This window comes from Octodon degus, unplaced genomic scaffold (genome assembly GCF_000260255.1).
Source record: "Octodon degus isolate 3935 unplaced genomic scaffold, OctDeg1.0 scaffold00090, whole genome shotgun sequence".
Taxonomy (NCBI): Eukaryota; Metazoa; Chordata; class Mammalia; order Rodentia; family Octodontidae; genus Octodon; species Octodon degus.
This window is the reverse complement of record NW_004524666.1, coordinates 10,914,849-10,929,967: the sequence shown is the minus strand read 5'-3', so window position 1 is coordinate 10,929,967 and position 15,119 is coordinate 10,914,849. Positions and strand designations below refer to the sequence as shown.

General features: G+C 34.9%; 1 protein-coding gene across 5 annotated transcripts in view; it reads left to right on the top strand.

Annotated features, from left to right (window-relative positions):
* Rev3l (REV3 like, DNA directed polymerase zeta catalytic subunit) overlaps positions 1-15,119 on the top strand; it is a 183,028-nt gene that overhangs the window by 103,666 nt on the left and 64,243 nt on the right. For all 5 annotated transcript variants that reach the window (XM_004637502.3, XM_023722299.1, XM_023722300.1 and 2 more), the window contains exons 12-13: positions 2,886-3,025; positions 3,935-8,072. In XM_004637502.3, coding sequence (XP_004637559.1) covers positions 2,886-3,025; positions 3,935-8,072 — 4,278 coding nt within the window. The remainder of the gene's footprint in view (positions 1-2,885; positions 3,026-3,934; positions 8,073-15,119) is intronic.

The following is a 15,119-nucleotide window of genomic DNA, read 5'->3' as shown; positions in this document are numbered from 1 at the left end:
TTTTAAAAATTATTTATATAGACTTTTAACATATGTGGGTAATGAAAAATGAAGCTCCTTATCTCAGAACTTGAAAAAAAAAAAATTTCTGAGAGTTACTGTTTTGGAGCTTAGCAACTATGTATGGTGTCAATTTGGAAGACTAAGGTACGGCTTCCAGGTATGAATAGACTAAAGGAATTAAATACTAAAAATTTAAAATATGTGAGAGGGCCGGCCAAATAGCTCAGCGGATTAAAGCACTTGCGAGCAGGCACACAGGCCAGGGGTTCGATTCTTGGGCCTGCTGTGCCGGCCCCGCCTCCAGGACATGCTGAGACAGCAATTAGGACTGGGCATTGTAGCGTGCTTGTAGTCCCAGCTCTTGGGAGGCTATAAACAGGAGAATCACTGAGTCTGATCTAGTAGTGAGACCCTGAACACCATATAGACCCTTCTCTAAAATACAAATAATAATAATGATGAAAAATAAAATACATGAGAGTCTCAGAAGATAACACTGGCATTCTGATTTGTCTCTCCAGATAAATCAGTAAGATGGTGTTGCAGTTTTCTAAGGCAGTGTCTGTGACCTTAGAATTCTGTCTGGATTTTATCATCTCAGGGTAGAAAATTTAGGGTTCTGAGCCTGAGTGAACATCCCCTTCTAAACTCCTATATGCTGCACTAACATTTATAAAGTCTGTGTTTGAAATTTTATACCTTAAAGCCATTATTAAAAGGGAAAGAAAGCTAATTCATATATTTGGTTTATTTGTACATAACTTTCATTTTCTACTTAATAAATCGGAGAATAGAAATCTCCAGATGTGATGTTATATTGTTATGATATAGTGTTTACTGCAATAGAAGGAATGATTTATCCCATTATTCCGTTTATGCTTGTGTGTTAATTGGATAAATTCTGAAATCATGCCTTTTTTAACTTGGGCAAAGAAAACATTTCATAAACATACATAGATAAGAAATGGAATAGTAGAAGCATAATATCTAGAAAAGGACTTATTTTTACAGTTACCTTGTTTTGGGTCTTTTTTTATTTTATTGTATTTTTTTGGTTGAATTGCTTTTTAGGTAAGGTATATTTTTTTGGTTTTTTGGTGCTAAGGACTGAACCCAGGGCTTCCTGTATGCTAGGCAAACATTCTACTGCTGAGCTAAATCGCAAGCCCCTAATTATTTTTATTGTACAGAATGAGATTCTGCCCTGAGCACCATAGTATTACTAAGAGAAAAAGAAAAAAAGGAAAGAAAACAGAAGGATCTGTCAACATTGTTACTTTTGAAGAATATTTGAATAATGAATAGAGATAAACCATGAGATAAGTGATAAATATGTTTATAAATTTTGAAGACTATCCTGTGGAAAATGACAAGGACATTGCTCCTTATGTCTGCAAGGGATAAAAACAGAAATCATATGTAGAAATTGATAGAAAGATTTTTTTGTAATCATATGTAGTGTGTTATTTAGCTTCTTATTATTGTGACAGAAAACTGAGAAAAAATAACTTAAAGGAAGATTTAATTTAGTTTATGACTTCAGAGAGTTCAGTACGGGTCACTTGGCTCCATTGCTTAGGGACTTGTGGTAAAGGCAGAGCACCGTGGCAAGGAGCTTATGGTAGAAAAGAGCTCCCTATTTTATGGCAGATAGCAAGAAGGAAGGGAGGGTAGACAAGACATACCCTCAGTGACCTCCTTCCTCCAACTAGGTACAGCCTTCTAAAGTTTTGACCCCTCTCAGTAGCCTGCCTATGAAGCTATAAATCTATCAGTAGATGAGATTAAAGCCTTCATAATCCAGTCATCTTCCACCTGCAAGCACTGCTGTATTGGTGACCAGGCCTTCAACACATGGGCTTTAGAGGACATTTCATGTTCAAATCATAACATACAGGAATACAATTACTAAAATTAGAGTTGAAAAGAAATTTTCTGTGTAATATAGGAATACTTTTACTAACAGTGCCAGTAACTATGGAAAGATTATCCTTTCATAGAGCAAATCACTTTCACACAGACTACAAAAACAGAGATTGATTATGTTAAATCTGTTTAAAAAGGAGTTTTTACGTGGGGTAGAAAGTTGGGTACAAGATAGTAGATAATTCTCTTAAAAGTAATTTTGTGACAAGTTTTGACTCAGAAGGATCTCAAAGAGGAAACTCTACCATTTATATCTTTATTACATATGTATTTTCAAACTTTTGAGACTAGAAAAAATTGGGTATGGTTAGAAAGATTTTCCCTTTCAGTTAAAAAAGGAAAGCATCAGGTTAGAATCAGTATGAGATAAAAACTTGATGAAGCCATTTTTTTTCAGTTTTGATGTCCATCCATGTTTCTGAATAATGCTATTTTAGACCTATTACCTGATTGATTCAGTACTTATACTGCTATTTTTGGTCTACCCCTGAACTGAATATCCCTTGCTTTACCTCTTCTATTTTTCTTTCTTCCCCCATTTCAAAATACAGTGTTTACGTATTTATGGAAATATCGTTAAGTATTTCAGTAAGGCACTTTTTAAAAATTACTGGGTTCTCACTCAAACTGTTGCATGTGTATATTTAAGGACAAGATGAAAGGAAAATTATAAGGAAGAGTATATTACTAGATACGTTAATCCAGGATATTGTACAGGTATTAAAATAGGAATTGTTTCTTCTCACATAAGAGGAATTATAATGTCTATTTACAGTAATAATTTGCAGATGCTATAGTAAAATATTAATAAGACAAAGTATGTATGCTTTTCTTTCTAAAATTACATTTTTCCGATTTTTTTTTCTTTTAACTATTATGGTCAATTAGATAAATTATTAGCATCTGAGATGCTCTTTTCTCATGAACATACTCATCAATAAATTTAATATACCTAGTTCACTGTGCAGAACTACTCACAGAAGTTCAACTGAAGATGATTCATCTTCTGAAGAAGAAATGGAATGGAATGATAACAGCTTGCTTCTTGCCAATCTTTCTATACCTCAGTTAGATGGAACTGCAGATGAAAATGGTGGTAAGTAGTGTATAATGAGCATTTGGTTATTTAGGACTTAAAAATATTTTAAAACTATCATATTTACTCTATGGTTGACTAAGTCTGTTGTGACGCTGTCATGTTTTGACCTTCTCTGGAATTTTTCTTCATTTGAAAGAATGTAGATACAGACTTTTCATTTCTAAGAGGATATAGTATTGGCAATTACCAACTTCGTGCTTTGCAAACTTTTTTAAAAAATTATTTATTTATTTGGTTCAGACTCGTGGTGATCCTCCTGTCTCAGCCTCCCCAGTGCTGGGATTACAGACATGCACTATCACTCCTGGTTTCAGGCTAGCATGGTATACCTGGTGTTCCATGGTTGGCATGGCATGAGACACCAGGTATGGAACCTGGGTCCTTGCACTTGCTAGGCAGGCACTTAGACCACAGAGCTATCTAGCCAGCCCATATCTTGTAAACTTTAATCAGTTTATAATATTACATTTAAGTAATACGGGGAACTAAGAAATATGCTCAGCTTACTTCACATATTAAAACATTTTATGAAAAAGGTTTTATATGACAGTATTTTTCTTTATTCTGCAAAAGACATTGTTATATTACCCCAATATAATCTTTTCCTAATCAAAAGAATGTGTGTTTAAAATAATAAAATCAGAGCCAAGGACATAGCTCAGAGGCACAAGGACCCTCCTGGTAAGCACAAGGTCCTGAGTTTTATTCCTGGTATCAATAGTAGTAATAGTAGTAGCAGCAGCAGCAGCAGCAGCAGTAATTCTAGATTTTGTTGAGATAACTTATTTTAACATATGAATTTAATTTCATGTAATTTTTTTTCCACATTGACAGTATTTTGATATGGAAATATTTTAAAAATCTAAAAAATGTAAAGAAAATAAATTATTATTTCTTCCATTCCAGATAATCCATTAAACAACGAAAATTCTAGAACCCACTCTTCTGTAATTGCAACAAGCAAGCTATCAGTAAAGCCCTCCATTTTTCATAAGGATGCTGCTACATTAGAACCCCCATCTTCTGCTAAGATTACCTTCCAGTGTAAACACACAAGTGCCCTTTCTTCCCATGTTTTGAACAAGGAAGATTTAATTGATGACCATCAACAACCAAACAATATAGAGAAGAATCTGGATAACTCAGTCACTTCTTTTACAAATGAAAGCACTTACTCACTGAAATCTTTAAATTGTACTGTCCATTCGGAAAATTCTCATAAAGAAAGTGGTAAGAAAGATACCCTTCCAGTATCTTCCTGTGAAAGTAGTATTTTTGATTATGAAGAAGATATTCCATCTATTACAAGACAAGTACCAAGTAGAAAGTACACAAACATTAGAAAGATTGAAAAGGATGCTCCTTTTATACATATGAGCCGTCACACTATCGAGAATACATTGGGAAAAAATTCTTTCAGCTTTTCTAATTTAAGTCAGTCAAAAAATAAGTTGCCCTCTGATGGACATGAAAAAGGAAACAGCACAGCTCTGAATAGTTTCTTTCCTTCATCATTAACTGAAAATTGTGAATTGCTTTCATGCTCGGGAGAGAATAAAACTGTGGTGCACTCTTTTGATTGTATTGCTGATGAGAGTGGACTAAACAAACTTAAAATAAGATACGAAGAATTTCAAGAACATAAAACAGAAAAGCCAAGTCTCAGCCAGCAAGCAGCACACTATATGTTCTTTCCCAGTGTTGTTCTTTCTAATTGTCTCACTAGACCACAGAAATTATCTCCTGTAACATATAAACTACAACCTGCCAATAAACCATCCCGGTTAAAATTGAATAAAAAGAAACTTGTGGGTCATCAGGAGACTTCCATCAAAAGTAATGAAACTGGATCCACAAAAGATTGTTGTGTACAAAATAATCCATGTAACAGTAATCCTGAGAAGGATAATGTGTTAGCTGGTGATTTAGTTAAAACCCCCCGTGGAGCTTTTGAAAACAAAACACCTACAGACAGTTTTTTAGACTGTCACTTTGGAGATGGAACCTTAGAAACGGAACACTCCTTTGGACTATATGGAAATAAATATACACTTAGAGCCAAACGCAAGGTAAATTATGAAACGGAAGATAGTGAGTCAAGTTTTGTAACACACAACTCAAAAATTAGCCTACCTCATCCCATGGAAATTGGTGAAAGTTTAGATGGAACTCTCAAATCTCGAAAACGAAGAAAAATGTCTAAAAAGCTACCCCCTGTCATTATAAAGTATATTATTATTAATAGATTTAGAGGGAGGAAAAATATGCTTGTTAAGCTAGGAAAAATAGACTCTAAAGAAAAACAAGTAATATTAACAGAAGAAAAAATGGAACTATATAAGAAGCTTGCACCTTTGAAAGATTTTTGGCCAAAAGTTCCTGATTCCCCTGCAACCAAATATCCCATTTATCCACTCACACCAAAGAAGAGTCACCGAAGAAAGTCAAAACATAAATCTGCTAAGAAGAAAACTGGTAAGCAACAAAGGACAAGTAGTGAAAGTATTAAAAGAACTTTATCTTTTAGAAAAAAACGGCCCCATGCTATTCTTTCCCTTCCCTCACCATCTTACAATGCTGAAACCGAAGACTGTGACTTGAATTATAGTGATGTTATGTCTAAACTAGGTTTTCTTTCTGAGAGAAGCACAAGTCCTATAAATTCTTCTCCCCCTCGCTGCTGGTCTCCCACAGATCCAAAAGCTGAAGAAGTTATGGCTGCTGCAGAAAAAGAAACAATGCTTTTTAAAGGTCCTAATTCCTATAGTAGTAAGACTGTTAACTCTCGTGTAGGAAAAAGTAACCGCACGAGAGTGCAGGTTAAAAAATCAAAAGCAAAGCATGTCAATCCCTCTGTAGTTGCTAAAAAAAGGAACAAGCGAAATCAAACAAATAAACTAATAGATGATGTAACAAAGAAACCGAGAGCGAAACAGAAACAAAAAACAAATGAGAAAAGTAAATCAAGAAAGCACATAACTCTTAAGGATGAAAAGATAAAATCTCAGTCTGGTGCAGAAGTTAAATTTGTGTTGAAACACCAGAATGTATCTGAACCTACAAATAGTTCTGGAAGTTCTCAAGTACTTTTTAAACAGAAAGAGGTGTCACTAACAGGCTGTGCTACAGATCATCCCCTTTCTGTTCCTCAGTCCACTGGAATCAGTGCACAACAGAAACTGTCTGGCTGCTTTTCTTCTTTCTTAGAAAGTAAGAAGTCTGCAGATTTGCAGACATTTCCTAGTTCACGAAATGATTTGCATTCGTCTGTTGCTTGTAGTTCTATAGGCTCTGGAATCTCAAAGATTAATATTCCAAGATCTCATAATCAGAATGCTATGTTTGCTCTAAGAGAATCAACCTTGATTCAAAAAAATATATTTGACCTTTCCAATCATTTGTCTCAGGTAGCACAGAGTACACAGATACCTTCAGGTATAATGTCTCCAAAGACAGAAGAGAGTGCAAATTTACAAAAAAACTATTTGTCATCCATTGGAAAGTTAAATGAATATCGCAGTTCCCTAGAAGCAAAGCCAGACCAGGTCTGTGCCCCTAATTTTTTGCATTGCAAAGACAGTCAGCAGCAGCTTGTGTGCATGGCAGAGCAATCAAAGCACAGTGAAACTTGTTCTTCAGGAAATGCAGCTTCAGAAGAAAGTCAACTGCCAAATGATTGCTTTGTAACTTCCTTAAGAAATCCAATAAGACAAATAACCTGGGAGCAAAAACAAAGGGGCTTTATTTTAGATATGTCAAACTTTAAACCTGAAAAGGCAAAGCAGAGATCACTGTCAGAAGCGATTTCACAAACCAAAGCACTTTCTCAGTGTAAAAATCAGGCTGTGTCAACACCTTCAGCATTTGGTGAAGGACAATCTGGACTGGCAGTTTTAAAGGAATTGTTACAAAAAAGACAGCAAAAAGCACAAAATGCAAACATTATGCAAGATTCATTATCTAATAAACAACCAAACAAAATTATTTCTAGTTCCCTTGAACATAAAGCAAACAAACGGACACGAACAGTAACATCTCCAAGAAAACCTAGAACTCCCAGAAGTACAAAACCTAAAGAAAAAACTCCCAAAGTTCTAAAAATAGACTCTTCAAGTATACAAAATTCTGGTCAATTGGATAATTCCCTTTCAGATGACAGTCCTGTCTTTTTTTCAGATCCAGGTTTTGAAAGTTGTTATTCACTAGAAGATAGCTTGTCACCTGACCATAATTATACTTTTGATATTAACACAATAGGACAGACTGGATTTTGTAGCTTTTATTCTGGGAGTCAGTTTGTCCCAGCTGATCAGAATTTGCCTCAGAAGTTTTTAAGTGATGCTGTTCAGGATCTTTTTCCAGGACAGGCTTTAGAAAAACATGAGTTTTTAGGTTATGACAACCAGAAGTGTGAAGACAAGCATCGTGCCTCAGACTCAACTTCTTGGATTAGATCTAGTCCTGAACTTTTTGAGAAATCATCTATAGATGGCAGTGAAAATCACTGCCACCACCAGTGGAAAAATAGCTTTCATTCTCTCACTCCTCGATCCAATTCAATAATGGATTCTTTCTGTGTCCAGCAAGCAGATGACTGTTTAAATGAAAAATCCAGATTGAATAGGAGTTCAGTAAGCAAAGAAGTGTTTCTTAGCTTCTCACAGCCAAGCAGTTCAGACTGGATTCAAGGACACACCAGAAAAGAAATGGGACAGTCTCTTGATTCAGTTAATTCCTCTTTCACTACAGTACTTTCATCACCTGATGGTGAACTTATGGATGCAGCCTCTGAAGACTTAGAATTGTATGTTTCGAGAAATAATATGTTGTCGCCAACTCCTGACAGTTCACCAAGGTCTGCCAGCTCACCCTTACAATCAAAAAATGGCATTTTTGCTCCTCGAACTGCTCATATTCTGAAGCCACTTATGTCCCCACCAAGTAGGGAAGAAATTGTGGCAACTTTATTGGATCATGATCTTTCAGAAACTATTTACCAGGAACCATTTTGTAGTAATCCTTCTGATGTGCCAGAAAAACCCAGGTAATTATGTATAATATTTGATAACCAGTTGCTATTTTTCTGTCTGTGATACTATATTTAAAAGCATCATTGTAAAGCTATTTGTAATTATAGACTTAACAAGAAAATTCACTAACTTGTTATACCTAGACAAATTTGAGTTAATGCTTATATTGGGTGTCAATCTGTTTTTACTTAACAATGTATCTTAAGGCTTAGAAGAATGGAAATATTGCTTTAATTCTGTGTTTTGTTTTTTTAATTGTGGAACTGGGGGATTGAACGCAGGCTCTTGCGCTTGCCAGGGAAGCGCTTATTCTATTGAGCCATCTCCCAGGCCCCTGTAGAGGTTTTTTTAAAAAGAAACTTTTAAATTTTTTTTAAAGTATGTTTAACATGCATGTGTTAGTCAAGTTCTGTCAGTATAGCAAATATCTGTCAGTGTAATAAAGTTGAGAAAATAAAACATTTCACTCACAGTGTCAGAGGTTCTAGTCCATGACTGGGTCACCTCACTGCTTTGAAACTGTGATGTAGGAACACACCATGGCAGTGTGTGTGGTGAAGCAAAGCTGCACGCTTCAACAGAGAGACAAAAGAAAAAAACAGGGCCCTAAAATCTTCTTTAAGAGCACACTTGCAGTTCAATCCCACCCCACCCCTAGGGCACGCTGAGCCAGTGATTGAGACAGGTTTTACACACCTGTAATCTCAGCTCTTGGGAAGCTGAAAAACAGCAGGATCATTACGAGTCTGATCTGTGTAGTGAGACCCTGTTGACTCTGTACTAATATACATTAAAAAAAAAACAAAAAACAAAAAACACACTCTTGCAGTATCTTAGCTTTCTCCCACTAAACCCCACTTCTTAAAGTCTCTGCCAGCTACCAATAATACTAAGCTCGGTTCCAAGCCTCTGACACACAGGCCTTGTGGGGACACTCAAGATCCAAACCACAGCAGTGAGCATACATATGTTTTAATTATTCTTTTTTATTCTTTTATATTCTGTGAAGATTTTTAAGGTGTTTCAATTATAAAACTTTCATTTTAAGTGGTTTCAGTATTTTCAGTCATTGCTAGCTTATATAGTTACTAAGGGTACAAATGGGCTTTGGTCCTGCCTTGTTTATTGTTTTTTTCTTCTTTTTTTAGTTTTTCTTTCTTTTTTAAAGAGTACAAAATAGTGAAGAAGAAAAAAAAAAAAAAAAAAAAAGGCAGGGAGATGTCTCAGTAGAATAAGTGCTTCACTGACAACCACAAAGGCCTGAGTTCAATCCCTGGTTCTACCAAAAAAAAAAAAAAAAAAAAAAAGGTTAAAAAAAATACAAAATTTCATTCTAAACAAAGTAATAGAAATTTGAAAATGGTTGTTTTATTGCAAAATGTTGTCTTCAAATTAGTTGTTCAGTTTATCAAATATAAGCCTGCAAAATTGATTTTTAAAAAGGCTATAGGAAATTAAAATGAAGAAAAAAAACTTTAAGCGTTAACTGCTCCTTTCAATAGGGCAGCAGAAATTAGCATTACAATTATCTAAACTATCCTGCATATATACCTAAATATATCTTTTTCCCTTCTTTCTTTTGTACTTTTCCTCATCTGAGTTTTTATTCCCATTGAAAAAATTCTTTCACTTTTATGTAGTATCTATTGTACTTTTCAGATTTTATTTACTCTTTCAGCTTCTCATACTAGCCAGACAATACAGTGTTTGCATATGTGGGTCTGATTTATTTCACTTAACAATACAGTCTCTAGTTCTATCCATTTACCTATCAAAGACACAAATTTATCTTTTTTAAAGCTGAGTAATACTCTATTGTGTAAAAAAACATCTTTTTAAAATCCATCTTTTGGTTGATGGACATTTGAGTTGTTTCCAACATTTAGGTATGACAAATTGTGCTGCTATAAACATCGGTGCACATACATCACTGTAGTATGATGTTTTCAGTTCTTCAGGAAAAAGTACCCAGGACAGGAATAGCTGGCTTGAATGGGATCTCCTATCCTCGCTTTTTGAGGAATCTTCACACTAATTTCCATAGTGGTGGTACCAGTGTACATTCCCACCAAGAGTGGAGAATGGTTCCTTTTTCCCAACCACTCCTCCAGCATTTGTTACTGGTTGGCTCCTTGAACATAGCCATTCTTTCTGGCATAAGATAAAGGGGTTTTTCCAGTTTCCAGTTTTTCCAGCACCAGCACCATTTATTAAAGGGCTTTCTTCTAGTGAGTATATTTGGCCCCTCTGTGTTGTTTAATTTGCATCTCTTGAATACTAATGATGTTGAACATTTTTTCGTGTATTTGCCATTTGTATTTTGTCATTTGTGAAGTGTGTATTCATCTCAGATGTCTATTTTTGGATTGACACTTTGTTGTTTGTTATATATTCTAGATAGAAGTACTTTGTCAGAGAAACAGTCAGCTATCATGTTTTCCCAATTCATGGGTTTTCTTTTCACTCTTAACGATTTTGACATGTAGAAACTTCTCAAAAAGATGAGATCCCAATTGTTGTTTCAAGTATTTCTTATACAGTTTGATTTTTGGTCATAAATTTTCTACCTACTCCTGTGTCTTTTAAGATTTAACCTACTTTCTCCACGAGAAGATTTAATGTTTCATTTTAAATATTTAAATCTTTTATCTATTTTGACTATAATTTTGTGCATGGTGATAGACATGGGTCTGACTTTAGCCTTCGGCATGTGGAAAGCCAGTTTTTCCAGCACCATTTATTAAAGGGCTTTCTTCTAGTGAGTATATTTGGCCCCTTTGTCAAAAATAAGGTGACTGAATGTGTTTGTAGCCATGTCTGTGTCTTCTAATCTGTTACACTGATCCTCTGATCTGTTGTTTTTGCCAGTACCATTATCATTTTATCACAGTAGCTTTGTAGTATAATTTCAAGTCAGAGATTGTGATGCCTCCTTCCTTTTCTTTGTTGCTCAGGATTCCTGTTGCTATTCTAGGTCTCTTCTGGTTCTGGATGAATTTTAGGAATGTTTTCTCTAAATGTGTAAGATATATACTAATGGTATTCAATTCAGGATTGCATTCAATCTGTGTAACAGTTCTTGGAGTATGGCCATTTTCACAGTGGTGGTTCTTCCTATCCATGAACAAGGAATGTCTTTCCATTTTCTGAAATCCTCTTCGATCTGTTTTTCAGAGTCCTATAATGTTTACTATATAAATCTTCTACTTCCTTTGTGAGACTGATTCCTAAGGCTGGGAGACAGCTCAGTAGAATAAGCACCTGCCTGGCAAGTGCAAGGTCCTAAGTTCAATCCCCAGTACCTCAGAGAGAGAGAGGGAGAGGGAAAGCGAGGGAAGAAGGGAGGGAACGAGCGAGATTCCTAAATACTTCATTTTGGGAGATGTTACTTTGTTTTTTGTTTTTTGTTTTTTTTTTCCAAAGTTTTATTGACAAACAGATAGCAATGAGACAGTTTCAAATCATATCAGAAGGACAGTTTCAACAAATAATACACTGCATATATTCTTCTTAGTGATTAATTGCTGTACAAGATGCGGACTTGTGATCCTATTTACAAACACCATTAGAACAAATCATTCTATTCATTAAGAGAATGCAACTATATATCTATCCCAACCTCTTTGAATACACAGATACAAAATGGACATTCATCGGTATACCCCATTTTTTCTAAAGGAATGGTGGGTTTTTTGTTTTGCTTTTTTTTTTTTTTGGTGGAACCAGGGATTGAACTCAGGCCCTTCTGCTTGCCAGGCAAGCACTTATCCTACTGAGCCATCTCCCCGCCCCAGGAGATGTTACTTTGAAAAGCATGGTTTCCCTATTTTCTTGATGCATTTGTTGTTTTTGTATAGAAGTGCTGTTGATTTTTGAGAGTTCACTTTGTATCCTACTGTGCTACTGAATTTGATTATTTAATCTCTCCAGTCTCTTGGATGGAGTTTTGGGATCTTCTATGTAGAGTATAATGTCATCTGCAAATAATGATAGTTTTACTTTTTTCCTTTCCAATCATTATTCCTTTTTTTTCTCTTTTTTTTCCCATTATTCCTTTTATTTCTTTCTCTTGTCTAATTGCTCTGGCTAATGTTTCCAGAACTGTATTGAATAGGAATGGTAACAGTGGGTATCCTAATCTTTTTTCTGATTTTATCTTGTTTATTTATTTATTTAGTACAGGGTCTCACTACACAGCTCAGACTTGTAGTGATTCTCCTGTTTTCAGCCTCCCCAGTGCTGGGATTACAGGCACACAATACCACACCTGGACTCAGTTGCTCACTCAGTGCACCTGGGGCAGGGCCAGCACGGCGTATGGGGCCAAGGATTAAAGCCCCGGCCCCTATGCTTGTCTAAGCAGGTGCTTAGTCCACTGAGCTATTTCACAGGCCCTTTTTCCAGATTTTAAAGTGAAGGCTTTCAATTTTTGTCCATTTAGTATGATGTTGGCTGTCGTTTTGTCATAGATGTCTTTTATCAGGTTGAGGTAAAGACTATCTCCATTTTTCTGTAAGGTTTTTATCATGAAAAAGTGTTAGATTTTATCAAGCTTTTTCTGTATCTATTGACATGATCATGTGATTTTTGTCTTTGTTGACATGGTTTATTACATTTATGGATTTGCATATATTGAACTATCCCTGCATTCCTGGGAAGAATCCCACTTGGTTGTGATGTATATCCTTTTTGGTGATTTGCTGCATTCTGTATGCTAGTATTTTATTGAGGATTTTTTTTTGCATCTATGTTCATGAGGGAGATAAAACTGTAGTCCTCTTTTTTGGTTGGGTTCTTCTCTGGTTTTGGTATTTGTCTTCAGGAATGAGTTTTGGAGAATTGCTTCCTTTTCAACTTCACTGAAGAGTTTTGAGAAGAGTTGGCCTTAATTCTTCTTTAAATTTCTTGTAGAATTCAGCTGTGAATCTATCAGAACCTGAGCTTTTCTTTGTTCATAGGTTTTTTATTACATTTTCACTTTCATTCACTGATATTTGCTTATTCAGAATGTTTATGTCTTTATTCAGCTTTGGTAGTTTGTATTGAGAAATCTTTCCATTGTCCATCTTGTGAGAGTAAAGATTTTGCAAATAGGTACTGATGATTTTCTGAATTTCTGTAGGGTCTGTTGTGATTCCACCCTTTTTATTCCTTATTGCCTAAATTTGAATTTTTCTTTCCTTTTTTGATAAAGTTGGCCAGGAGTTTATTAATTTTATTTATTCTTTCAAAGAACCAACTCTGATTCACTAATTCTTTATTGTTTTCTTCATCCCAATTGCATTTATTTCTGTTCTTATCTTTATAATTTCCTGTCTTCCTTAGGCTTTGGGCTTGACTTGCTCACCTTTTTCTAGGAGTGTAAGATTGTTTGGGCTCATTCTGCTTTGCTGCTTTGTGAATTTACCACAATAAATTTCCCTCTTAAGACAGCTTTCATTACATCCCTCAGGTTCTAGTAAGTTGTATGTCTTTTCATTCAATTATAAGTATTGTTTAATTTTTTCTTTAGTTTGATTTGTGCCCAGTTGACTTTTTAAGAGGATGTTATTTAGTTTCCATGTGTTTATGGAGTTTTTGCTGTTTCTTTTGTCAATAGTTTCCAATTTCATTGCACTATGGTCAGATAATATCCATGGGATAATTTCAATTTCTTTGCATTTACTTAAGCATGTTTTATGTGGTAGTATATAGTCTGTTTTGGAGAACATCCCATGTGCACCTGAGAAGAGTACATTCTGACATTAGGTGGAACACTCTGTAAAGGTCTACTAAATCTGTTTCTTCATAAGTTTGGTTCTTTTATTTTTTTGTTGATTTTTTGCTTACTTAATATATCTCTTTGTGTCAATGGGGTGTTAAAGTTCCCCCGTATAATTATTTTATTATGTATTAGATTTTTCATGTTTGTTAAAATTTGTCTTATATAGAGTTGGGTGCTCCTACATTGAGTGCATATATATTTATAATTGTTATCTCTTCCTCATATAGTTTTTCCCTAACAAGTATGTAATGACCATCTTTATCTTTCAGTCACTCTTGGTTTGAAGTTGACATTGTCAGCAACCAGAATAGCTACCCCTTATTTTTTTACGGTTCCTGCCGCATGGAATATTATTTTCCATCCTTTTTCTTTTAGTCTATTTCTTTTTTAGTTAAAGTATTTCTTATATACAGTACATTGTTAGATTTTGTTTCTTCATTCTGCCTATTTCTTTTGATTGGCGAATTTAGGCCATTTACATCGATGATTATAACTGATATGTATTGGCTTATCTTTGTCATGTTATTTTTCTACTATAAGATACCTGTTTTTTCTCTCTGTTTAATTACTTGCTCTGCTTGATGGTTTTTCTCTGTTGCTGTTCTTGAAGTTGTGGTCATTTTTATTTCTTTGTAAAATATCTGTCAGTATTTGTTGTAGGATTGGTTTGTCCACATTTCTTCAGTTGTTCTTTGTCATGGAAGTATCTTATGTCTTCATTAACTTTAATAGATAGTTTTGCAGGGTAATCAATCTGGGTTGGAAGTTATTTTCTTTCAGGACCTGAAATATTTCACTCTAAGCTCTTCTTGTTTTGATAGTCTGTGCTGAGAAATCTGCCATGATTCTGATGGACTTTCCATTGTAGATGATCTGTTTCTTCTAACAACTTTTAATATTCTATTCTTTTGCTGAATTTCTGAGATCTTGATCATTATTTGTCTGGTGTAGATTTATTTTGATTACGGCTAACTGGAGTTCTATATGACTTACTTACTTGTATGGCAAATTCTTTTCCCATGCTTGGGAAATTTTCTGCTACTGCTTCTGCAGTCTTTTTATGTCATTTGTGTTGACTCCAGCTGTTTCATTGATACCTATTAGTCTTATATTATTTTTCTTTGCATGATCTTGCAGCTGTTGAATTGTTATTTTCTGGTTCCTTGATATTTTTAAGAGACCTTTCCTTTTGTGTTCACTAGCGGCAATGCTATCTTCATGGTCTGAAATTCTAACTTCAGTTTTGTCCAAGTGTTTTTGCCAGCTTTCAGTGGAATTCTTTTTTTTTTTTTTTTTT